The 25,973-nt window shown below is 41.4% G+C and overlaps 1 protein-coding gene across 3 annotated transcripts in view; it reads right to left on the reverse strand.

Annotated features, from left to right (window-relative positions):
- Positions 1-20,386: 20,386 nt before the first annotated feature.
- Positions 20,387-25,973, reverse strand: part of PDGFC (platelet derived growth factor C) — a 233,273-nt gene continuing 227,686 nt past the window's right edge. For all 3 annotated transcript variants that reach the window (XM_053253565.1, XM_053253566.1, XM_053253567.1), the window contains exons 5-6: positions 22,903-23,120; positions 20,387-22,224 (exon numbers count right to left, since the gene is read on the reverse strand). In XM_053253565.1, coding sequence (XP_053109540.1) covers positions 22,108-22,224; positions 22,903-23,120 — 335 coding nt within the window. In that variant the 3' untranslated portion in view covers positions 20,387-22,107. The remainder of the gene's footprint in view (positions 22,225-22,902; positions 23,121-25,973) is intronic.

The following is a 25,973-nucleotide window of genomic DNA, read 5'->3' on the forward strand; positions in this document are numbered from 1 at the left end:
ATTAAGGTCAGAGATCATACTAAGATCCTTTTGGCATTCTACATCTTCTAGTCTCTGCAGAAAGGCTCTCAGGGAACAGTCCCCATAAGACAAAAATTTCTCCCTAAGTTCCATCTTCCAATCCGATTTAAAATTGTCAGCGAGCACCAGAGGGGCCAAACCCACAGAATACAATTTGAGCTTCAGAATAAAACAATGTAGAATAGAAATAATTTTAACCCAATTAAACTTTAAAACTCACCAGGCTGTAGTAACACACATTAAAAAGCTCTCTAAACAAGTAGTTTTTAAGATCTTTGCCTTACTTCCTCAAGAACTAGAAGTCTTAGGGCACCTTAGTAGTTTAGTTACTGCCAGGATTTCCTGTGCATAGGCAGAAGGAGTCAACAGGGTGTGTCACCCCATTGGCAACAGAAGAGTTGGTTGAGAACTATAATTTATATGTTTGTATACAGAAGTTTAAAAACAACCATTTTATAAAAAAATACATAAAATATTGGTAGAAACAGAGCAAATAGCAGCAATTAAAACCAATAGAAGCTAAACGTTAATGCAAATAAGTATGTTCAACCATCTCTGAAATACCTGGAAAGAAGAGGAAGCACAGGCTTAATTCGATATGGGTTTCCACAATCTGGGGGCTATTACCAAGAAGCTCTGCCTCACATTCATGTTAAATGTGTCCCTTCCTAGGCACTGACACATAAAACAGAGCCCTCCAAGTGGATCTCATCAAGTAGGGCAAATCAGCCAGGAGCAGGCAATGCAGCCCAAACCATTTAGAGCTTTAAAAGGTCATAATCACACCTTGAGGCTTTTCACATGAGGGGGCAAAACTGGGCTAAAGGAGCCCAGCCTGGTTTTACATGCTTGTGTGAATCATTGGGATTGGGCTTGATCCCAGTGGCTACACGGTGGCAAACCCGCCTAAGTAGCCTCTATGTTAAACAAGGTTAAGCGAGTGAGCGCTCCCTTAACCTCATTTTTTTGATCATGTGTCAGCCATGACTGGCACACTTGTGTGTGGTGGGGGGAGGGGGTCCCAGTAAAGCACCCGACACACATGCAGTACATTATTGGGGCTTCTGGGGGCGGGCGGGGCAATGTGCGACAGTGCATCCTGGCACCCCAACCCCTGGAGCTGCAGGGTGAGCCGCAGGTGAGCCATCACTCATCTGGGTGGGTGATCCACCACCCAGGGACTCATCGGAGATCATCTGTGGGGAATGTAGGCTAAATCCTCCTTCCCCACAGAAGGAGAAGATGTTGAGAAGAGCTCCCTTGAATTGCATCCAAGAATAGATGTATTAGCACTATGGATGGCCCCTGATAGTAACCAGGTCACCATGTTCTGAACCATCTATAATTTCTGAGTACTTTTCAAGGGGAACCCCACATAGAATGCATTGTGGTAGTCCAGATATGCCATGGCAAAGTTAAGGGTCAGCTAACAATAAGATCCCAGGGACAGCGAGATAGAGCCAGTGTTGTTCACAGATTTATTATTGTTGTTGTTGTTGTTGTTTACACAGTCAGACAGGTGTTATTGACTGGTTTGTTTTATCCAGACATCGAGTCCTTCCCAAGGACCTGGGATGCCAGAATTTTATTGTCAATGGTTATAGATATCGTCGCAAAATATAGGCTGTTCCCAGTAAAGTTGCTTTTTGTAATTGGCTGATGGTGATTTCTGTGGCCCCTATAGCAATAGCACTTACATTTATATACCGCTCTATAGCCGGAGCTCTCTAAGCGGTTTACAATGATTTAGCATATTGCCCCCAACATTCTGGGTACTCATTTTACCGACCTCGGAAGGATGGAAGGCTGAGTCAACCTTGAGCCCCTGGTCAGGATCGAACTTGTAACCTTCTGGTTACAGGGCAACAGTTTTACCACTGCGCCACCAGGGGCTACTATGGTGTTGAGGTGCTCTTCAAGGTCTTTTGGAACTGCACCCTATGGTGTTGAGGTGCTCTTCAAGGTCTTTTGGAACTGCACCCAGGGTGCCAGTGACCACTGGGATTATTTTGGTCTTCTTCTGCCACAGCCTTTCAATTTCAATTTGTAGATCTTTGTATTTGGTGATTTTTTCCATTTATTTTTCTTCTATTCTGCTATCCCCTGGCATTGCTACCATATGTCGATTATTTTGACTTGTTTTTCTTTCTTCTCGACTACAGTTATATCTGGTGTATTGTGTGGCAGATGTTTGTCTGTTTGTAGTCGGAAGTCCCATAATATTTTTACATCTTCATTTTCTTCAACTTTTTCAATTTGATGGTCCCACCAATGTTTGGCTACAGGTAGCTTGTATTTTTTTGCAGATGTTCCAGTGTATCATCCCTGCTACCTTGTCATGCCTTTGTTTGTAGTCAGTCTGTGCGATCTTTTTACAACAGCTGATTAGGTGGTCCACTGTTTCATCTGCTTCTTTACAAAGGCGGCACTTCCTGTTTGTGGTGGATTTTTTGACTTTTGCTCGTATTGCATTTGTTCTTAGTGCCTGTTCTTGCTCAGCCATTATTAAACCCTCTGTTTCTTTCTTCAAGTAACCATTCTTAAGTCATTGCCAGGTCTTGGTGATATTATTATTATTATTATGTTTATATCCCACTCTTCCTCCAAGGAGCCCAGAGCGGTGTACTACATACTTGAGTTTCTCTTTCACAACAACCCTGTGAAGTAGGTTAGGCTGAGAGAGAAGTGACTGGCCCAGAGTCACCCAGCTAGTTTCATGGCTGAATGGGGATTTGAACTCAGGTCTCCCCGGTCCTAGTCCAGTACTCTAATCCAGAACATATATGGGTAAATGAGTTGGGCCTTCACGCTCAGGAGTGCATTGAACAACTGACATAAGGAGCCCTTTCTCACGATCCGTGAAACTCCCATAACGCACCGTGAAAGGGGAGTATATTGATGCTGGCCAAGAGGCTGCTTGTGTGGGTGCCATGCGGAGCCACACGGCACCGATACACAATCACTTAGCTTGGGTTAATGGCCCTTAACCTGGGATAACAGCCTTGTGGGTTTGCTGCTGTGGCTTCCAGTGGTTCTCACATATAGGCAAACACGGTCTGGGTTTCCCTAGCCCAGTTTTGCCTTCGTGTGAGAACAGCCTCTAGGTCTAGGGTCAGGGAACAGTGTTTAAAGGGAATTTGTCACTCATATGCGCTCTCTCTCTCTCTCTCTCTCTCTCTCTCTCTCTCTCTCTCTCTCTCACACACACAGAGACACACCCACACACACCCATTTAATCATATCTGCTTGTAAACACAAATGAGGCAACCAGAAATATAAAGAAATTAAGCAAAGGGAACTTAAAGAAAAAAAGTTATAGTACACAAATTAATCCTTCATTTGTTTCATAGCAGAGAAAGGATTGTGGGCAGAGGGTAGGTGGACAGAATGTTAAAAGTTTGTATTAGGCCCAGACTATATCCCATATGTGGATTGTTACTGGTTAGTTTTAAACTTAATCCTTACTTGTGCCATGTGGACAAATAACATGAATGGAGTTTGCACTCCAACAGCTTCAGCACACATAACACACACTGCAAAAACAGAAGAATTCTACACATGATGGTTTAACACCAATATTCAATTTTGGGAGGCAGTCCAGCCAAAGTGACACACTTTTGTCTACCATGATTTCACTAGTAAATTCAGGCACATTCATCTCATTAAGAGCAATTTAATAGGTGCTAGACTTTGATTTGCAACCTTTTCAACACTCATGCTAATGTGTGCAAAAGCTGATTAATCAAATCAGTTACCAGTCCAGCCCTAAAGATGTGCCTATCTGCAACAGCACCACAGCGGCTTCTACTGCCATCATCATAGCCAAATAGCATAGTATTACCAGGAGAGAGAAAAACCTGAGGGTAAGCATGCTTAAGAGTGTGTGTGCAGTCTTATATAAAGGTGTATATACACTTAAGGGTGTTTGTGCAGACTTCCTCTCTATTCAGGTATCCAGATCTTGTGAGATTTGCTGTAGCCAATGAGAAGCAAGTGAGGGAAGTGAAGCAGGTCAGTCCATGTTGCTATGATGTATATGATTCTAGTACTACTGTAACAGACATGTTCCAGGTAGCAAATAAATAAATATTAGGGATGGATTCACATGTATGCCACCTCTTTTGTCTCCATGCTGCTCACTTTTATACAGCATAGTACTTCCCTAAGACTCCGTAGTAATGCATTGGGTAACTATAGCTACGTGGTGTGGCAGGGGGTGGGGTTGTGCCTCCAACCTAGGAAGCAGGCACGGTGGCCGCCATCTTGGCCTCCTCCACATTGCCACGGCTGGCCAATAAGGAGAGGGGGCAGGGAGAAACTTGCCCAGCAGCCTCCATCTTCATCAGTCTCTTGGCTGCAAGGCAAGGGGAAGGAGTGTTTTTCGGTCACTCTTGAGCAGGGCTGCTCAACTTCGGCCCTTCTGCAGATGTTGGGCTACAACTCCCATAATCCTTAGCTATTGGCCACTGTGGCTAAGGATTATGTGAGTTGTAGTCCAAAAACAGCTGGGGGGCCTAGGTTGAGCAGACCTGCTCTTGAGCAACCATGTGCAAGGTTTCTGGCTGGCACAGAGTGCAGTTTATCTAGCACTGGTCAGCTGCACCTCAGGTGGTCACTCCTGGAGAAGGAGCGCTGGGAAGAGGAGGATCACTGTTTGGTTGCTCATCCATCAGCCACATGGGCAGGCTGATCGTGAGTGGAAGTGTCCCTCCCGGCTGACCGGAAGCTGAGCAGGGACATTCATCGATCGGCCACGTGGGCCAGGCCAATCGTGAGATCGCCCTTTGTCAGGGCCACATGGGCTGGCCAGTCAGGAACGACAAAGGGGGGGATCAGGGAAAATCAGCTGCTGCCAGATCAATGAAGCATGGTGAGGGATTGTGCAGCAAAGGGCCTTCTAGGCCCTGGGTGATTTTGAGCAGGCGTGTGGGTGTTGGGTAGGTAGATTCAGTATCGGTGTTTTGCTGGAGGGCCAGTTGGGATGAGGGGGGTCAAGGAACAGCCCTTCAGGGTTTTGGCATCCTGGAGGGCTGGGAATGGCCCCCACTTGGGCGGTGGTGCAACTGACTGGCTCAAAGCTTTGGCAGCTTGGGTTTGGCATGGGTCGGGCCATCCCTGCCTCAGTGGGGGAAGCCTCACGGTGAGTGGAGGTCAGGATATCAAGCCTGACTGAATCAGGATCTGGCCCTTCTCCCTGGTATGGGATGCCCTTCATTAGGAGGGGACACCACTCGGGAAGAGTACCTGCACTCTGGTTAGTTAGGGACCTCGTTGCAAGTTTGCTATCTGCTGTACAATAATAAAGTGGCCCTTATTTACTCGAACTAAACGTGTCCTGTCTTCATTGGTGCCTGGGGGTGCAATGGCTGGTTGTGAGTGGTATTGCATTCATGTGGCATTTGAGCTAATGTGTTGATGCACAAGACTTTAGGGTAGATCCAAAAAGAATGCAGAATTGAATGTTCCCATCATAGCATTGTGTGGATGTGCATTCCGAAACCCCTCCTCTCCATCCATTTCTTCTGCTTCAGAGATATTCACAGACCAAGCTATTTTAAATGGGAAATATGGAACTGCTAAATATTATCTTTTGAGATGATAAAACTGGAAGCCTAATTAATATATCCCTACTGAAAATAAGAGCCTCCCCATCTCTGATCACTTTTAAGAAGGCAGTTAACACATTTGTTCTCCCAGACTTTTAATTAGACTTACATTTTTTAACATTGTGTTAAATTTTAAATTATTTTAATGTTTTAATATTTTGTTTTAATTTCTACTGTTTTGTTGTAAACCATCCAGAGACATAAGTTTTGGGCGGCATATAAATATATTAAATAAATAAATAAATAAATAAATAAATCTATGCTTACTTGGAAGCAAGTCCCATGGATTTCCTGTTAATCCCTGCCCTGCTAACTGAGAAGAGACACATCTTTTAAAGTGATGGCTTTCTTATATTTAGCAGGAGCAGAGCAACTGTCCCTGTTCAGCCCCAAAATAGTCTCTCTCCAGTGGCTGTTGCTGGCAATTCCTTTGTGATTTATTATTAGTTATTATTAATGATTATTAAAGATCGTGAGCCCTCTTGGGTCAGAGAACAATTTGCTCATTTCTTTTGCTGTGTAAACCACAAAAAGAACTTGTGTGTTGAAAATAATACCAACTAATAACATCAGCAATAGTATTAAATGCTGAAATCTAGACAAAGTATCAATGCTATGTGAGAAATGCCGGTGCTGCTGCTGATGTTCACATGTGGGGGCAAATTTTGATGACCTCATCTTCTGCTCTGTTCCAAAATTATCTCTCTGATAACTGTGCAACTCTCAAGGGCATATTTTTTGGGTGGAACAGAGCCTTTTGTGCCTATAACAGGCACAGTATGTTTCTGGCAGAAGGAGATGACATCAAAATTTGCCTCTCTCCATATGATTATTTGTTTGTTTGTTTTATATACCGCCTGGCTACAAAGGCTCTAGTCAGTTCACAAAAATAAAAACAAGAAAAAGAAAATAAAACAAACGGTTAAAAAAAAGCAATTTAAAGAAACTTAAAAACATTCAGAGTTTACTAAAAGCCTGGCTGGGGGGAAAAAGGTGTCTTAAGGGCTCTTTTGAAGTCTGGCAAAGATGTTAAACCACAAATTCCTATAGGGAGAGCATTCCACAGCCTAAAAGTGACTACAGAGAACGCCTGCTCCCAAGTCACCTCCAGATGAGCTGGTGATGTACGGAGACAGACCTCTCTCGATGATCTCAGTGTGCGGTAGGGATTATGCAGAAAAGGGTGCTCTCCTAGGTAGCCCAGTCCTAAGCCATTTAGGGTTATAAGCTAATCACCAGCACTTTGTAATTTGCCTGGAAAAGCTATTGGTAGTCAATGCAATTACTTTGAAAAAATCAGAATAGGTCTCTGAGACACCCCGGAGACCAGTCTAGCCACTGCGTTTTGAAACAACTGAAGTTTTCAAACTACATACAAAGGCAGCCTTACATAGAGTGCATTGCAGTAGTCAAGCCTAGAGATTACCAGTGAGTGCACCACAGTTCTAAGATCACAATCTTCAAGGAATGGACGCAGCTGTCGTATCAACCAAAGTTGATAGAAAGTGCTCCTGGCCATAGCCTCAACATGAGAAACCAGAGTGAGTCCAGAAGCACTCCCAAGGAACAGAAGCACTGTTCCTTCAGAGGAGCGCAACCCATCCAGAACAGGAATATCTATCATGTCCCTCAAAGTATGACCCCTTACAATGAGTTCCTCCATATTACTTGGATTCAGCTTCAATTTATTTCCCCTCACCCATTCCATTACTGCCTGTAGGCAGGCATTTAGGGGCGTTATGCCATTTCTTGATGATGATGTCATGGAGAAATAGATTTGGGTGTCATCAGCATATTGATAAAACCCAAATGCTCCAAATCTCCTGGTGATCTCACCCAGCAGTTTCATGTAGATGTTAAAAAGCATCAAAAATAGAATGGAGCCGTGGACACCATACAATAGCTCTTGTTTCAGAGAGCAACCATCTCCGAGCGACATCATCTGGAATCTACCAGAGAGATAGGAATGGAACCACTGCGAAGCAGTACCACCTATTTCCAAATCCCCCAGACGATTCAGAAGGACACCATGGCTGATAGTATTGCTAGCCACAGAAAGGTCCAAAAGAACCAACAGAGTCACACTCCATTCCCTGGTAGAGGTCGTCCATCAAGCTGCCCAAGGCTGTCTTCACCCTATAGCCTGCTGTAAAGCCAGTTTAAAATGGATCTAGATAATCAGTATCTTCAAAAACTGCCTGGAATTGATCAGCCACCACCCTCTCAATTACCTTGCCCACCCACGAGAGGTTGGAGACTGGCCTAAAATTATCCATCACTGAGGGCTCTAGGGCAGGCTTCTTAAGCAAAGGTCTCACAATTGCTTCCTTCAAACATGGAGGCACCCTGCCCTCTCTCAGCAAGGCATTTATGATGTCCACTAGGCCGTCTCTAACAGCCTCCCTGCTAGATCTTATAAGTCATGTTGGACATAGGTCCAAAGGACAAGTGGTAGGCTGAACACTTCCAAGGAGCTTGTCACATCCTCAGGAGCTACAAATTGAAACTGGTCCATTCTAAATAAGCCAGAGGAGTTACTGGACACTTCTACAATTGACCCCACTGTAACAGTGGAGTCCAAGTCAGCTTGAATGCGAGAGATTTTATCCTCAAAGAAGTTATTAAAAGCATTACAGTGGGAGAATGAGAAATCCAGATCTAAGTTCAGAGAGGAGGAAACCTGAGTCAATCCCCTCACAACTCTGAACAACTTAACTGGATGTGAACTTGCGGACGCAATACGTGAAAATTAGAATAGCTTCTTTACTGCACATATTGCCACAGAATAAGCCTTCAAATGGGCTTTGTGCCGTGTCTTATTGGATTTAAATAAAGTCTTCCTCCACTTATGTTCTAGTCTTCTCTCTTGCTATCTGTGGATGACAATGCAGACACTCTAGGAGTCTCCAGCCATAGAACACCACCTTGATCTGAGCAAAAGACCCAATCAAGAGTGTTACCAGCAGTGTGTGTTGGCCCCATAACCAATTGGGATAGGCCCATATTTGTCATGACCGCTATGAACTCCTGAGCTGCACCAGACAAGCCAGCCCCGGAGTGAATATTGAAGTCACCCCAACACCAAAAGCCTGGACATCTCAAACACCAACTCTGCAACCAGCTCTGACAGCTCAGTTAGGGACTCCATTGGTCAAAAGGCTGCTCAGTACACCAATAGAATCACCTGTCTATCCCAAATCCCCCGGCCAAGATACACACACTCAATATGGTCCAATGGTGTCACAGGGATCCTGGTAAGGGAGATGTTATTGAAATGGATCACAGCCACTCCACCCCCCTGACCCCCGACCCCCGACCCCAGGGCTGTTCCTAGGGGTGTGTGGGGCTAGAGGTGAATCAGCATGTGCGGGGCTACCTTAACAATTCAAATAAATAAATACTATATATTATATGTAAAACCAGGGCACAAACATAGACAGTTTCACAAAGCAGAGCTGCACCTAGGTAAATTTACCAATCTCCCTCTGATGTGCTCCTTCCCTTCCCACACCACTCCTTTCATTCCCAACCCACACACCTACAGTCTACACACACACACACACACACACACACTTACGCTTGTCCCCTCTCCTCCTCAGCACTCCCTTGACCTCCACTTCTGGCTCCTTTAAAGTTTTATACTGGCTTATTGTAGTGCACACATTCTCTCTCTTGTTCTCTCTCCCAGTGCTGGAGCACTGGAGCTCCCAGCAGAAGACCCTCCCCCAGCTTTCCCATTGGATAAGGAAACCTGGAGGGAGCTGGGGGTGGGGGGAGGCAGAAGGGAAGGGAAGCTGCTCAGGTGGTGGGGGCTGGGGGGAGAGTACACATGTGCCTGCAAGCCTGCACCTCCTCTTGGAGTGGCTGGCAGCTGCTCTCTGGGCTGCATTGCAGGCCATCCACCCACCATACACCACCACCACCTCCATCTCGACTTGCCTGTCCTTGCTGCTAGGAGCTGTGCTGGGAGACAGCCAGCCAGCCAGCCACCTGTTGCCACCACCACTTCCTCCTCCACCACCTCCGTACTCCGACTGACTCCATCGGCAGATCTCAACAGAAGTCTCATGAGATGAGACTGAACTCTCACGAGACTTTGGATGAGATCTGCTGTAGCACCAGTAGGAGGAAACCTGGCCGGGGAGGAGGAGAGGGTAGTGATGGCGATGGCAGAGGCAACCTGGCAGTGTGGAGGAGGAAACTTGGAATGTGCCTCTACCACCACTACCACCGCAGGGTCTGTCCAGGTGCGAAGCCTGGTGCAACTGCTCTGGTCGCTGTGCCTTAAGGATGGGCCTGCCTTCCCCTACCCTGCTCCAACACTGAGTACCCAGCAGAGAGGAGCTAAGCCCACTTGCCTTGCCCAACCACATCTCAGTTATAAATGCTGTTGGCTCCCACATCCATGATCAAATCATGGATCTTTTTGGTCTTATTTTGAACTGACCTGGCATTGCAAAGGAGCATGGTCTGGTTGGAACTATACACTGAGGCCTGAGAGTTGACAGGACAGTCAGAAGGGGAGACAGCTATTAAATTTCTGGTCTCCCTTCCTCTGAAATGGCCTGCTGACCTTCCAACACCAAATCGTCTATTCCCCACCACTACTGTGATAGCTGCTCCAGAACCCCCAGAAGTGCCCCCTATTCCCACACCTGTACCAGAACCCTGACACATAGCTGCAAGTAGCCAGGAAATAAGAGGAAGCCTGGCACTATAGTCCAAGACAGTAAATTGGCCTCAGCCCTCAGTCCCACCCCAGAAGGCCACCACCAAAGATGCTTTGGTGGTCGGCACCAGTGGCTATGTCCCTGGCTGCTACCCACCCTAATAAGGGCCAGGAGGTCAGAAGCCCAATGGGTGAGGCTCTCACTCCCACCAATTGGGCAGCTCAGCCCAGGTGGAAAAATATCAAAACACATTTAGAGTGATCTCGGCCCCAAAGAGCCTGGGGGAAAGGAGGAACAGAGCACAGAAGCCTCAGCCAATCCCTTTCTCCCAACTAGAAAGGAAATGGGGAGTGGAAGCAGATGAAAAAACTCCTTGCTCCACAGCGTGTCTTCCAGGTACCTCCTGATTGCCATTGCTGTTAGTAAAACCATCCAGAGCACTGGAGACTCTCAAGTAGCACCCACTCTCTGTTAGTTTGGATGTCTACCACCAAATAAATAAATAAAATGATAATAGTGAAAATTTCAGGAATTAAGGATCCCAGAAGATTAAGTGTGTTCATGCATGATTAAAATTAAGCACTCTTACATCCCTTTGATTTCAATGGAAGAGTTGAGCATGTACCTAAACATGTTCTGTTGAAATCCGTGTAGCTTGAGTTAAAACTAAACATTACCTGAATTGTATCCCATGTCTTTCAATATTTTAAGACCTATTTCATATAGAAATGTATTCTGAATCTTATTTGTCACAGGAAGGAACTATTTCAGACTCTGTGTATGTCCATTTGCAAATTCTCCCTCTTCCCTAGAAGCAGATAAAAATAAAAGGCTGTGAGTGACAGTAGTCTGCTCCAAGATCAATGAAAAAATATGTATTTGTTCCCCACAGTGATGGTGGAAGTATAGTAATGGTGCATCTACAACACAGTTGTGAATTGACTGTATAGCATTAGCAACTGCACCTTAGACTCCCGGGAACACAGACAATTCTGATGTGACTGATACACCAGTATTTGCAAGGGTCCAACACATTATCAGCCGTGTGCCTTCCCCTGTTACACCATTCTATTGCTATATGGGAAATAAAGAGAGGGTCTTGACCCCTTGTTTTCATACTGGAAAAAATGTGGTTATTGATTTTGTCATCCAAAAACATGAAGTTACAGTGCAGCTTAAATTCATCTCATATGGTAAAATGTCACAGTTTTTAAGCTGATAGGACAATTGGTTTTATTTTTATCTAGAAAGAGAAACAGATATCATCTCAGATTAAACCACTGATTTGCACTCTTGGAAAGAAGCCCTGAATGGAGAATGCTCAAAATTCTGCAGTACCAGTGTGATGCATGGAGTGAATGAAATATGCTCCCAGGGGGTTTCCCTGCTTCAAAAATAAATGTAATATGCATTTCTTGAACAGTATATCTGATATTAACTAAGAGCAATTGAAAAACTGTATCAAAGTCATAAAAGCTCATTATAGCAGTGAGTATAGCTGTTCAGCACCCAAATCACGTGTGTGTGTGTGTGCGTGTGCATGCATGCGCATGCACGGACGTACACGAACGAGAGGGGGCATGGGAGATGGCTTGTGTAGACGATGGTCACAGAACTATGCTTGATATTAGCTCCCAGGAGCCACGAAGCGATATACCATCTCTGTTCACAAAAACTGAATGTGAATAAACTCTAAGCATTAATTTGAAAGCCCAGACAATTTCAAACCTGAAGAAAAAGAAAACCACTATGCCCCATAACATTTTTTAAAGCCTCCGCATATCTTGAAAAATATAGATGTTAGCTTTTGAAGTTCAGCCAGCATATGTTAGAATATTCAAAATTTGAGGTTTAAAGGAGTATGATTCCAAATAAATCCAATACAATTAAAATAGTAACATCGGAAATAGGAAGGTTTTGTATTTCACATGGGTTTGACTTAGTTTATTGTAGTTACATTGGGGACTGATCCACTGTTTAAATGTCTGATCAGGCCAGAGGTCAAAGAGCCCAAACTAGGCCATGCAGGGATCTGTGAAACTTTATTCCAAAGAGTTATCTATCAATTGAGAAAACCCATATATAGAAGATACCTCATAAACAGTATTTTGCTCAAACTTGAACTGAATTGCCAGAATCGGATCTGTGCACACCCCTAGTGGACAAAACTCTTGGAAGTTTCCATCCAACCACGTGCCATCCAGATTTTTAAAAAGGCAATAGTAAAAACTCTTCTGGAAAAAACAATCAACTCTTCCACACTGAATTGGTTTGTTTTGAACTCTCCCTTACTAGGCAAAGTGCTCACAAGTCTGACCCAACTCCAAGTAATCTTTGATTAAATAGATTGCATGGATCTGTATCTGTCTGGGTTTTATCCTGCCTTTGGGACTGAAGCTGCCTTGGTCACCTTGGTTGATTACCTTACATTGGGAGCTAGACAGAGGGCGTGTAATTGTTCATTCTGCCCGACATCTCAGAGGCTTTCAGTACCAACTATGGTATCTTTCTGGATTGTTTTGCCAAGATGGGACTAGACAGCATGGGGCTATGCTGTTCCTGTCGTATCTGAATGGCAGGTTACAGGTGGTGGTGATGGAAGATTTCTGTTCAGTGTCTTGGCCCATGGAGTCCATTTGTTGGAACAAACATAGGAACACAGGAAGCTGTCATGTACTGAGTCAGACCATTGGTCCATCTAGCTCAGTGTTGTCTACACAGACTGGCAGTGGCTTCTTCAAGGTTGCAGGCAGGAATCTCTCTCAGCCCTATCTTGAAGAAGCCAGGGAGGGAACTTGGAACCTAGATGCTCTTCCCAGAGCGGCTCCATCCCTTAAGGGGAATGTCTTACAGTGCTCACACATGAAGTCTCCCATTCATATGCATCCAGGGTGGACCCTGCTTAGCTAAGGGGACAAGACATGCTTGCTACCTCAAGACCAGCTCTCTTCCCATGTGTCTTTAAAGACTTTTTAAAAGTTTTCAGAAATGGGGAACCTTATATTTCATCAGGGAGTGCATCCCAAAGTCTTGGGGCAGCAACAGAGAAAGCCCATCCCTGCGTAGCAACCAGATGAGCTGGTGGCAACAGGAGATGGACCTCTCCAGGTGATCTAAATGGGCAGTGGGGCTCATAGCGAGGAAGTCATTGAAGCGATTCTCACGATCGCCAAAAACCAGGCTAAGGGAGCCTAGCCCGCTTTTTGACGATCGTATACTGCCACGGGAGCTGCATGGCTCCCGACAGGAAACCGCCAAAACTACCCCGCCCCTTAGCAGAGGTTAATGGAGCGAATGCTCCGTTAACCTCAGCGTTCTGCTTGTGTGTCACTGCAGAGTGTGGTGACACATGAGTAGACCCCCGACTGGGAGGCAGCCTGCCCATGCGGGGGATCCTGGAACTTCCGGGGGCTACACAGCCCCTAATCCCTGCAGGCTCCGTAATGGAGCCAGCAGTCGTGTGGGTGGCTGATCTGGCCGCCCAGGGCTGCAGGCTTGCTCGTCTGCGGGGAGAGCAGGCTAAGCCTGCTCTCTCCGCCTAACCTCATCTGGCGAGCTTCTGATTGTGAGACTCACCTCATTATCTTAAATACCCAGGTTATTTAAGATAACCCCAATATACTGATACCCCCAATGTACTGTTTGAAAACACTGGGAAAGGACATCAAGAGGTTCTGGGATGTGGTAATCCCAATATATAGGTGATACACAGCTCTACCTGTTTTATATCAACTCCCAAAAAGGAATGAATACCATTAATTGGTGTCTGGAGGCTGTTATAGACTAGATGTAGACCAATAAACTGAATCTTTGTCCAGACAAGAGAGATGTATTGCTAGTAAGTAAGAAATCTGATCTGGATTTGGGTATTAATCCCATTGTGGACAGGATAGCCCTCCCTCTGAAAGATCAGGATCACAGTTTGGGAGTACTCTTGAACCTATGTTTTAATCGTAGAGACTCAGGTAGTGGTCATGGATCATCAGGGCACTCAGGGTCCTAGAAGAAAAATGGTCCTATTAGGTGCCTGAACAGTCCAGCTGCTTCTGGGATTACCTGGGCTACTCAGGCCATAGATAGACAACTAGAGAGAAAAAATGAGACTTTATTTTTAAAGTTGTCTGTTGTGTGTGACAGGTTGAGTTGGAATTGACATTTTGAGCCATAGTATGCAGCCCTTTTTGATGAAAGCAGATCTGGCTGCCATGACACATGCCTTGGTTACACCTAGTCTAGGCTACTGCAACATAATCCAGGTGGAGCTGCCCTTGAAGACCATTCAGAAATGTAAGCTTCTGTAGTATGCCACTGCAAGGCTTCAGGAATTCATTTTATAGAGTATATATTTCCAATTAATTGTGATCTCCATTGACTTACAATTTGCTTGGGCTCAGCCTCAAGGTGCTGTTTTTTGGCCTTTAAAGCCTTCAGTGGTCTTGGCCCCTGGTTACCTGAATGATTGTCTGATTCCATATGTTGTTGTCCTTCTCATCTTTTGGGGAGACCGTGCTACAGGTTTCCCCACTAAGTTGGTAGGGATGTGCCCAGACTGTGGAATTCCTTATCCCACAAGGCCTGCCTGGTCACTTCCATTACTGCCTTCTGGTGGACTGAAACAGCAACCTTTTTTCACCAGGCTTATGATCTGGCATAACGGTTTTAAGAACCTACTGCTTTCATTTTAATTTTCTCGGTGGCAGTTGGCTGTGTTGATAGGTTGGGTTGAATTGAACTTGTGTGCGTTGTAGTATTTGTTTTTGACAAAACACAAAAGACGAAGGGTGCAATCCACAACCCTTTGAAATAAATAGAATATTCACTTTGATTTAAATGGTTCATGGTTGCACCTTAAAATTTTCTTTGTTCTTTATGTTCTTATTTTTCATGGGAAGCAGAATTGCATGGGGAAATTATCTGGCAATAGTTCAAAGGCTATCTTTCCTTCTAGAAACCTGAGCCAAGTTGAAAAATAAAGGTGTGATTTCACATAGGATTATTTTTCCAGGCACAAGTCCTTTACTATCATGTAGCACACAGTAATCTCACATTCTTATCTTTAAGTTTTAACTCTAGAGTAATGATTAACAAAGCAGATACAAACATCAGAAGCATATTACCAGTGAAACTGAAGGGAGGGAAAAAAAACCTTTCTGCAGCTATCAGATCCCAAACATAAGAAGGCAACTGAACACTTAAATTGCATTTTCCCCTCCGCTTAAGACAGAAAAAAAATTGAATTTTCCATACTAATTCATAAGCTTCTAAAAATGGAAATATTTCATGTTACTGGATGGAAATCCATTTTTACTGGAAAGCAATATTCATGAGAATGTCAATGATTTATGACTGACATTCAACAAGTGTTTCTTCACTATGGATAACTATGTAAACCTGTTCTCTTGTAATTCGTCGTTTACTGCTTATTAGGCTTACACATTTCAGATTGCTGTTATAGAGAACTTTGATGCAGATTTAAGTAATTCTAATTTCAAAATATTTCAAAGAAGAAATCTAAATACCATAATGTGAGAAATTCTGCCTGGCTGCCCACATCAATATATCACGTGCCAATATATTGATTAGGATTTCCTGCCTTAAAGACATTACAGTGAGGATGCACTACAAAGCAGATGAAGTCCTGTTGACTTCAATAGATTTTGAATTGTACCCACCATTTCCCAAGAGAGAAGAGAAAAACAAAATAGCATTTCAGTATTAAAGGCTATGACCTATAGTGCTTCTAAGTAAATTTTCATTTAAGATAAATGAAAATTTACTCATTCAGGTGATTTGAGGATTCTTCACTATATCAAACTGCCTTTGGAAAAACACATGAAGTTTTATTTATTTATAATGTTTGCATGTATATAACACTTTCCAGATAAACCTCTCAAAATGGCTTACATAAAAACATCAATAAAAAACCACACTAAAAGCAACATGTTTACATGTTGTGCTCTTTAGGCTTTGTCTCTTCTTCCCACAGAGCAAGATGGTCCTTGGTTGCTCTGTGATGGCAACTGAGGAGTAATGGGCACCTTCAGTTGTTATGTGGGAGCTGGATGGTGGCAGCTCCTCAGGCTGTCTCTGTCTCTTCTCTTCTTCCCTCAGATCAAGATATGTTACACTGCAGGCAGTTTGGTGTAAACTCTTTGCAGCAGGAGGACAACTTCATAGTTTAGGGGGCACAAAGGCATTGCTCCATATGCTGCACCCTTTTGGTAAAGCTGTTGTCGAGGCTGGTAGGCAGCTTTTGGGAATGTCTCATGAAACAACATAAGTTTGAAAATTGCTTGGGTGCCTGTAAAAATACTAGTGAGGCATTACTATAAAAGCCAGCAGTCAGTTTCTACATTGGGAAACTTTCAAAAACCAAGTGAAAGAAATAATTCTCCTTGAACTGTGCCCATATTTTATGATAGTCTAAATTATTATGAAATTTCTGTAATTCATAGTTTCCACAAAAAAATGCAGTAATTTAGGAATTATTGTTCCACTATTTAAATTAAGCAAACGTTTAAAAAGCCAGAACTCCTAGGGCAGGGAATACTAATCAATATAGTGGCAATATATTTTATACAACAAACTGGTTGACATTCAGACTAAGAAAGTGCAGGTACCACATGAAAAGAAGTGGCATTCCCAGTGAGTTCCTTAAGCAGCATTGGTGTCTCAAGAGCAAAGGGATTTATTTGCTACACCCCTCTCTTTGCAGGAAATCGTGAACACAATTAAATCTATGAAAACTTCCAGGTCAACTGGTCCGGATGGTTTTCCAGCGGAATTCTATAAGAAATACATAATTTTTCTGGCTCCAATTTTATTGGAAGTCTATAATGAAGCTATTTTGAATCAGCAGTACCCTCCCTCATTTGATGAAACAGTTCTTCCTAAACCTGACAAAGATTTAGAGTTATGTTCAAGTTATAGACCTATATCTCTGCTAAATTCTCGATGCTAAGATTTTATCAGCTACATTGGCACACAGAATACAGACTATACTTCCCACTATAATACATCCGACTCAGACTGGTTTTATATCGGGATGACAAGGATCAGATAATATTAGATTATTGATTGATGTAATAGCTTTATCTTCAGAAAGACATCTTCCCGCTGCTATAATTTCTTTGGATGCCAAAAAGGCTTTTGATATGGTCAATATGAGATTTTTGAGGCAAGCTTTGATCAGATTTGGTTTTCTTTCTAGTTTTTTTTTTTAACTTGGGTGAATCTTATTTATAAGGCTCCTTATTCACGGGTTATTACTAATGGTATACTATCTCCTTTGATTAAATTGAAGCAGGGGACACGGCAAGGTTGTCGCCTTTCCCCTCTCTTCTTTAATATAGTATTAGAATCCATGGCTTGTGCAATTAGGGAATTAGATGAGATAAGGGGCATTAAACTGGCTGGAAGTGAGCATAAATGGATTCTATATGCGGATGATATTTTATGTTTTGTGGATACACCCATGGATTCAATACCTGCTTTGGTGTCAATGGTACGTAAATTTGGCAAGTTGTCTGATTATTCTATAAATTGGGAAAAGTCAGAACTGATGCCATGGGGTTCTGCAAGCCTCCCTGCTAATTTTAGATCATGGGGTTTTAGGTGGTGCCCAGATTCTCTTGATTATTTAGGTATGGTGATTCCAAATGATCTTTCTTATTTGATAAATTTAAATTTCTCTAAATTTTTGAGTCAGATGAAAAATGATTTAGATCGATGGTCTGTGATACCCTTGAGTATTTGGGGAAAGATAAAGGCGCTTAAGATGAATATAACACCAAAACACTTGTATATCTTAAGAGGCCTCCCAGTTTTTATACCTTTATCTTATTTTAAACAAGTTTACAAGATAATTAACAGGCTTATATGGGAAGGCCGTCCATCATGATTTTACTTGGCAAGCTCCAATTGCCATTGGAAGAGGGTGGTTTTAATTTTCCCCACTTCCAAGCTTATCACTGGGCTTTTATTCTATCTTCAACATTGAGATGGAAAGCTGAGCCCCAAATTTTGGATACTCCATGGGCACAACTGGAGAGTTGCTATTTAGCTCCACTATCTGCTTATCAGGTATTGGGTTCGTTATTTATTCTCTCTTCTGGTAAACTACCAGCAGTTCAGGCAGCTAGATGTATATGGAGGAGTTTAAGCCTTAAGTATGGTTTTATATTCCTTATATTAAGTATGGTTTTGATCCTTTTCAGCACGCAAAGCTTACATTATGGATGAACCTGGATTTGAAGATTGGGCAGAAACCTTTCTATTGGGCCAATTGGGCAACTTCTAATATTATTACTTTAGATCAATTAATTACCTCAGAAGAGGTTTTAAAACCTTTTGATGCTTTGAGAAATGAATTGAATATCCCTTCAAATACCAGTTGGCAATATATACAATTAAGGCACCTTTTAACACAGTTATTTGGACATTATGCACTTGCTGCTTCAGAAATTCCATCATTAATACTGGATTTGGAATATCTACCAGAACAAGCTAAACCTAAAGTTTCATTTTATTTAAAACATAAAGAGAAAGTTGATATTGATTATGTTTGTATATTATGGAATCAGGATCTTGAATATACCATTACTGTAGACCAATGGTTAATAGCATTAATGATAATGAAACAAGCATATATAGATCTTAAATTGAGACTTGTTCAGCAAAAACTTTTGTTTCGCTCTTACTGGACTCTCCAGAGGATGTTCAGAAAGGGCTGGATTCAGAACGTGGTTTGCTGGAGATGTAATATTTATGAGGGCACATTGTCACATATGGTTTGGTCATGCCCAATTATAGCATCTTTTAGGGATGAAGTCTATAAAATTATAAATAAGACACTGCAATTATCATTGTGTTTTAAAAATAGCTATGTTCTCCTGGGATATATTCCCAGGATATGGAATTTAACACTTTATCAACAACTATGGATTCTCCGTGCTTGGGGAGTGGCCAAAAAGATTGTAATTCAACATTGGGAAAGCAGATTCCAGAACTTCAGCTTTGGACTACTGAAATATGTTCATTATCCTCATTTGAATTGTTTTTGGGTTTTTTTGCCATTTAGGCAAAGAAGAGGAGTTTCAAGCTATATGGTCAAAATTTAATGAATTGTATGTGCTTTAGAAGGTGATTATATATATATATGCATTGTTTGTCGGGGGGTTTCCTTTTCCTTTCTTTTCTCTTTTCTCTTTCTTTCTTCTTCTCTCTTTTTCTTTTAAAACTTTATATGAAATTGTTTCATTTTGGGGAGTGTCTTTGACTGTAATGTTTGTTCTTTAAAATAAAATGTTAAACAACAACAACAACATTGGTGTCTGCATGGGGAAGGATGAATTTTAATGGCCCCCCCCCTTTCCCCAGAAGTGCTCTATGCTGTGAGACCCCAGGGACATATTTTCATGTGGCAGAGAGAGCTTCTGGGGAAAGGGCAGTAATTGAAACTCACCACCTCTTCCACATGAGCACCAATGCTAAGCTGGTTGAAGTCATCAGGAGCATCACTACTTCACAAAGCACTGGCGCTTCCTTAATCTAGATGTTGGGTCACTGTGTTATGATAGGGTCCACATGACAATATTTTGATGGTTAGGATTGGTTTGTGGTGGTTTGTGAATGCTTTAAACCTGCTTTCTCTGTGGTTAGGGGATAGGTGAAAAAACCCAAACAATTTGAAAATGTGTGAGAATCTGGAGGCAATTATTTTCTGCATACAAATTGTCTTGTAGACACCTGCATATTTCATGGCATCTCAATATCACATAGTTCAGTACACAAGATCCACCATCGTGCGAAACTGTATGTCTTTAAAGTCAAACTAAAGGTATTGCTTCTTAATAACTAAAAGCATTTGGACTGATATAGCAAAGGTCACCTGGACAAAACAGCACAATTCATCAATCCTGGTCCTGAACAACTAATTTAGGAGAAGTATCCAGACCACAGCTTTCCTCTGCAAGAATGCTACTTCAGTCTCTTGTCAGTACCAATATGTACTCTTTCCCTAATTAGCACCATTACTTTGTGGACTCAAAATCCAAAGAACAAACACAGAAAGCACACTAGACCATGATAAAGCATTTTACAAGCAAAATATTTTACTGCTTTTTTCTCCAGGTGGCAAAGGATGGGATAAATGCACTGGTTTACATAATGGACTGTACATAAACAAAACCACATTTCACAAAACTGTACTATACATCATTAAAATATTGGAAGCTCATTGTCCTTGAAGAAATAACCATCCTTGAAGAAATAACCATTAATAATAATATAAAAAACCCTTACACCTGAAATAATAAATATGTGCATCTTTTTTTCATGAATACATTATGGAGGCACTGAAATGTAAGTGTGATAACGCTTGTCAAGCTCCTTTACATGAACAAGCACTGCATCCTAAAAAGTATTTATTTGGAAGTAAGCCCCACTGAACTTGAACTTAATTCTGAATAAACCTATTTAAGATTGGGCTGTAAGACAGGCTAGACCTCTTCCTTTTGGATTTGGGACTAGTTACATGTTTTAAAAAATGGAATTTAAGGTTGTTTTCTTCCCACCAGAATGTGAAAGAGGTTGCCCAGTTTAAAACAACAACAATATCCTGTTGTAATCAAAATAGTGTTGATAGACAACTTCTGTACCTGGATGCACATTCCAATGCATATCCGATATATGGCAATGGTCCCTGGTCCAACAAGTGCTATTTACTTATGCGTGCGGAAGCCTGCTTCTGCGCGCAGACCTCCTTTTCTGGATCAGGCACTAATATGAGGCTTTGATAGCTATAATGAAACCATGATCACTTTTTCATCCCCAGCATTATGGAACTAATTCCACACAACTGCATATTCAAATTAATATTCTTCGCCTCTCATTTCCCTTTTTATGTGCTAATGCACCATTATGTTCCTTGTCTTTGAGAAAGAGCTATTCTATCTTGTACCCTCCTTTCTATAAATGCTGACCCCAAAATCTTAGAAAACTAAAAAGTAGTTTATCTAGGCTGTAATAAAAAAGAATATTAAATACCTTTGGTAAAAAATAGTTATATTTAACAAGATTAGAAAAGCAAATAGTTATGCTGTCAAAAAGAGAGTATAAAAATGTACACAATAAAAATATAAACAAACAAAAATATTTGCAGGCCATAGTGAGAAGAATTAAAGCCACTCTTTGTTTCAATCTTTTTCTCCTTGCTCACATATACTGATGATTCAGCTTTGCTAAGCAACAGAAATTTACTGGAAGAAGCCATGGCAAGGTATCCTCTTTTCTACTCTTTCAGTGAAAAATTAAGTTTAATTCAGAATAAAACGTCTTAAGACAATTAACATTTTGATTTAGAATATGCAGGAGTTTCTGAGTAGAGTTAAGAGAGATTCCAGATGTTCCAAACTGTAGGTCAGGAGTAATAGACTGTAGAAGCAAGACAGCCAGAAGTGTCCAGGCTTCAGTTGAACACTGTCTTTTCCTATGCTCCTAAACTTTATAATCCTTTTAAATTCAAGATGAGTGAAAGAGATGATATATATCTATATATAATTGGGAAGAATTCCTCATCAATGCCTTCTGCTCATCCATTAGTAGGTCTTCAGGTGACAGAGCTGTTACATTATAGATATAATCCCAGTTTAATTTCTTCTTTCCCCTCCCCCCAGAACTGTCACTTCCGAAGATGGAAGATTCTCAAAACAAACAACTGAGATTACAGGAGGAGACTAATGCACAACCCCAGAACAGAATCAGCCACTGTTTGAATGTGCTGTAATAGAAAGAGACACATCTAGTTGCTTTTATCCTTCTGTATTCCCTCTACACACACAGTCACACTCTTCATGATGTTCCAAAGGTACATCTGTTAGAGATTTATGCAATCCTCTAACACCACTTCTGGGCTTCAGTTGCAGGACCTGCAAAAAGAGAGTTCAAGAGACTTTTAGAATGCCATAAGATATTTTGATCATCACCTAGACTATATTCTTACTATTAAATAAACAGACACAGTGCATAGCACACCAAACCTTTCCCCACACCTACTCAAATCTATGCTGTAACCAACTGGTGACAGACCCATGGGCCAGTTACTCCCTTTCTCTAAAAATGGGACTGCCAGTGACTTGTGTTATGTAGATTGAATATGAAGGTTAAAATGTATGTTGCCTGCAAATTGTCCTATTGAAGATTTCTGAAATTAGCCATGGTTCTCCACAGTATATTAAATACTGTATGTTAAATTTTGCCCAGAGATGAAAGTTTGGGGCAGTGAACAAATTTGATAAATATAAATAAATAAATTAAATAAATGAAAAACCCTACTGTTTCTTTGTCGCAGCAGACCTCAAGGTAAGCCAATATCTTAAAACAAAACACAGTTTAATTTAGTCACCATTAGGTTCCCCCAATTAATTATAGCCCTGATGGAAGAACATAACCTTGGTACAGAAACATCTTTTCCCCCCAGTCTGAAGGAAAATGCTTTGTAATTTGAAATCTCAGATGCTGTAATTGTTTAGTATTTTACCAAGTCTTTGCATTTGTTCATCTATAGTCTTCTGTGACTAAAATTTACAATAAAATAAGCACTATACCTCATGATATTTTTTGGTGACTTTGGTGGGGACACACTGGCACTCACTACAAGAATGTTGACAGCAGGCACAGTTTCCACCACAACGTTTAACCAGCAGACAAAGTGGCCAAAAGATGGTGTCTGTTCGTTTCAGCTCTTCCCGTAGAGACACTGAGAAGTTGCGTGGAGTACAACTGTACATTCGTACTTCCTCCTTCAGAAGGTTCAGATCTACCACTAAAAAAAATTAAAAGCAAGCATTTATTTTCACTTGCTTTTCAGATTCCATCAATATTAATACCTGTTAGAAGCAAAGTCTATGCAACTGTTTTTTCAGAGACCAACTATTCCCATCCCCCCACCCCAATTCACTGAAAGGCCTATTCGTTATTGAAATGGTAGATTTCCATTACACATAGGGTAAAGGCTAAATGCTGATAACACAGACATTGTCTTGAAAAATTGATAACTTAGCAAAACAACAGCAACAACAAAACCTCAAAAGCAAAATGCCAGTGGCTAGCAGTGAGAACACATTTACCAGCTTGATTTGCAAGTCGCTGGGCATTGTACTGGGGCTGGTAAGTGGGGATAGCACTTCAAAATTATTGAGGTCTGGTTCAATGTAGCTTCTAGGATAAGAAACAAGTTGCTTCTCTGCGATAATGACCAAGTGAAGGGAGGTTTCCTGTCACAGTCCCAAATTCTGTGGCTTTCACTGAATATTGTAGAATTATCTGGGTCATGCAGCTTTAAGCTGCCGCTGGACAGCGATGATGCAGCCTATTAAAGTTCCGGTAGTGGGTAGACCTGTAAAGCTAGGAGGCTGATGGACCCTATTTTGGGAGGGTGCATGAAGATGTAATTCCTGACTACTGTGGAAAAAAACAAGCAAGCAAAAGTCCAATTTGATATTGGACTTTTGATGACAGAATCTAAACTTCATAGCTTGCTTCATCAACAAAAATAAAGTTCAGCTAGTCTTCCACTCAGCAATGAAACAAAACCCCAGAATACATTTCTGGGATTTTGTTTCATTGCTGAGTGGAAGACTAGTTGATAGGGATGTTTGGCTGCATTAAATTATTCAGCTTGATCTGCTCAACAAAATTATGCTTCCAGTTTTATTTCAGCTACTAATTTAGGTATTCTGGGGCAATGCACTTTTCCAAAACTGTAATTAACTTCAGAGTTTGAACCAATATCCATGTTCCATATTAAAATATTTGGAAAAATAGATTTCATCACCTTGTCAAGGTACATTATTATATCATAGTACAATATGCACCTTTCCACAATACTGCACTTTACATGAATAGCTTGCCGGCAGCTTTACATAGTGCTTGTATAACTGAGTCTTTGAAGTAAACTTCTCCTTCATCTCTTCCTTCCTCTTCCATATTTGTCTTGCCCCAACTATGCTTTAACACATTGTAGGGCATAAGGCTAGATGAGAAAATGTATATATATTCCTTAAAATGTTTACTTAACCAAAATAAAAGGTTGCAGGAATCTACCAAGTGAACTGAGCTACAAAACTGATTTTAATGTGAAATTTTAAACACCCTTTGAACTAGGCTCCCATTCATTCATCATGTTTGACACAGTAGTCAAAAGAACTTTAGAACAAGCTTAGAAAGAACACAGAGATGTTTGCAGTGGCAAATTAACTATGAATCAGAGCTACTAACTTAAAGCCAAATCCAACACAAACTGGGAAATGCTCATATTGGGTTGCTTCAAATAAACATGCCTCTCAAAAATACAGATTACTAAAACAAAAATTCTAAGTAAATACATTAAAAAGCTTTAATGAGAATAAATGAATCAGAATTGCACTGAAGTTTCAATATTTGGAAAATTACTGAAACGCAAATAATTTTTTAATAGACTGGAATCAGGATCCAAAGGCCTGTGTGGGGAGCTTCTGGGTAACTGCTGATGCTTTTGTTGCCAGGCAGGATTCTAGCTCCTGCTTCATATTTTTTTCACAGACGTATGGGAAAGAGCTTCATTTTTGTTCCTATCAGAACTTTCTGATTTGATACACAGTCATTTTCCAGTTAAATCAGGGAATTCATCTTCATAGGTAGGTGCTACCTTCATGTCAAGAAAGCAGACTTCCTGCTTACCTCAAGGGCTATGAGGTGCCTATCACACTAAAATTTGTGATGAAAAGAGGGAAATGAGTGACTGATGACTGACTTTTGGAGCTCATAGATCTTGCCTTAGGGGAGAACTGAGAGCTCCATTACCCCGTTACAGTAGAAAGAGGAAAGGAAAAGCAGAAGTCACTATACCAACTAATCATGGAACAATTATTCCACCCTGGCCACACAAAAATTCCAGTATACAGGTAATATGATCTTCTCTTAACACTCATCCCAACTTGGCACAGGACATCATACCTTGAAAGCATTTGAAGAGATTGCAGGCATGTCTACAAAGCTATCTCACATATTTTATAGATTACTACTGACTTTTGTTTTCTCCAAACATGCATATTTTACCCCAATCCTAATTTCCATCAGTTTGAAAGACAAAATACTGGTTTCTTAAAGACCAGAATGACTTTTCATTTGTCTAAACATATATTGCTGCCAACAAGAATTAAGTTATAAAGCTATATACAAACTAAACTATGGTATTTGATGCCTAAGGTGTATTTTCAATTAATCAATCAACACTCTAATGCCCCAAACACCACTCCCTTCAATGAACTTTTTTGAAAAGGCACCATACAGTATTAAAAATCAAACTTTTCATACCATAACAATTCTGCATGTCAACTGTTAATATGTCATCTCAATGGGACACATTCTCTGCCTCAGGCTATTATATTTCATACTTGGCAATGCAGTTTGAGGGTGGTCTTTTTAAGATGGATATGGCAATACTTGGCTATGTTTATTCAATGAAATTATATGTTATTGTCCTTTAAAATATTTATTCCTAAAATGTTTTCTTTTGGGGAGTTGGAGGTGGAGAATCATTGTTTGCTGGAGTTAGTTTTACGCAATGTCCTCCACTGTTTGTGCTTTAACACTCTAAAATATATACACTGGCAAATAGCAATCAAGAAAAGACATA

This window comes from Hemicordylus capensis, chromosome 5, assembly GCF_027244095.1.
Source record: "Hemicordylus capensis ecotype Gifberg chromosome 5, rHemCap1.1.pri, whole genome shotgun sequence".
Classification (NCBI taxonomy): Eukaryota; Metazoa; Chordata; class Lepidosauria; order Squamata; family Cordylidae; genus Hemicordylus; species Hemicordylus capensis.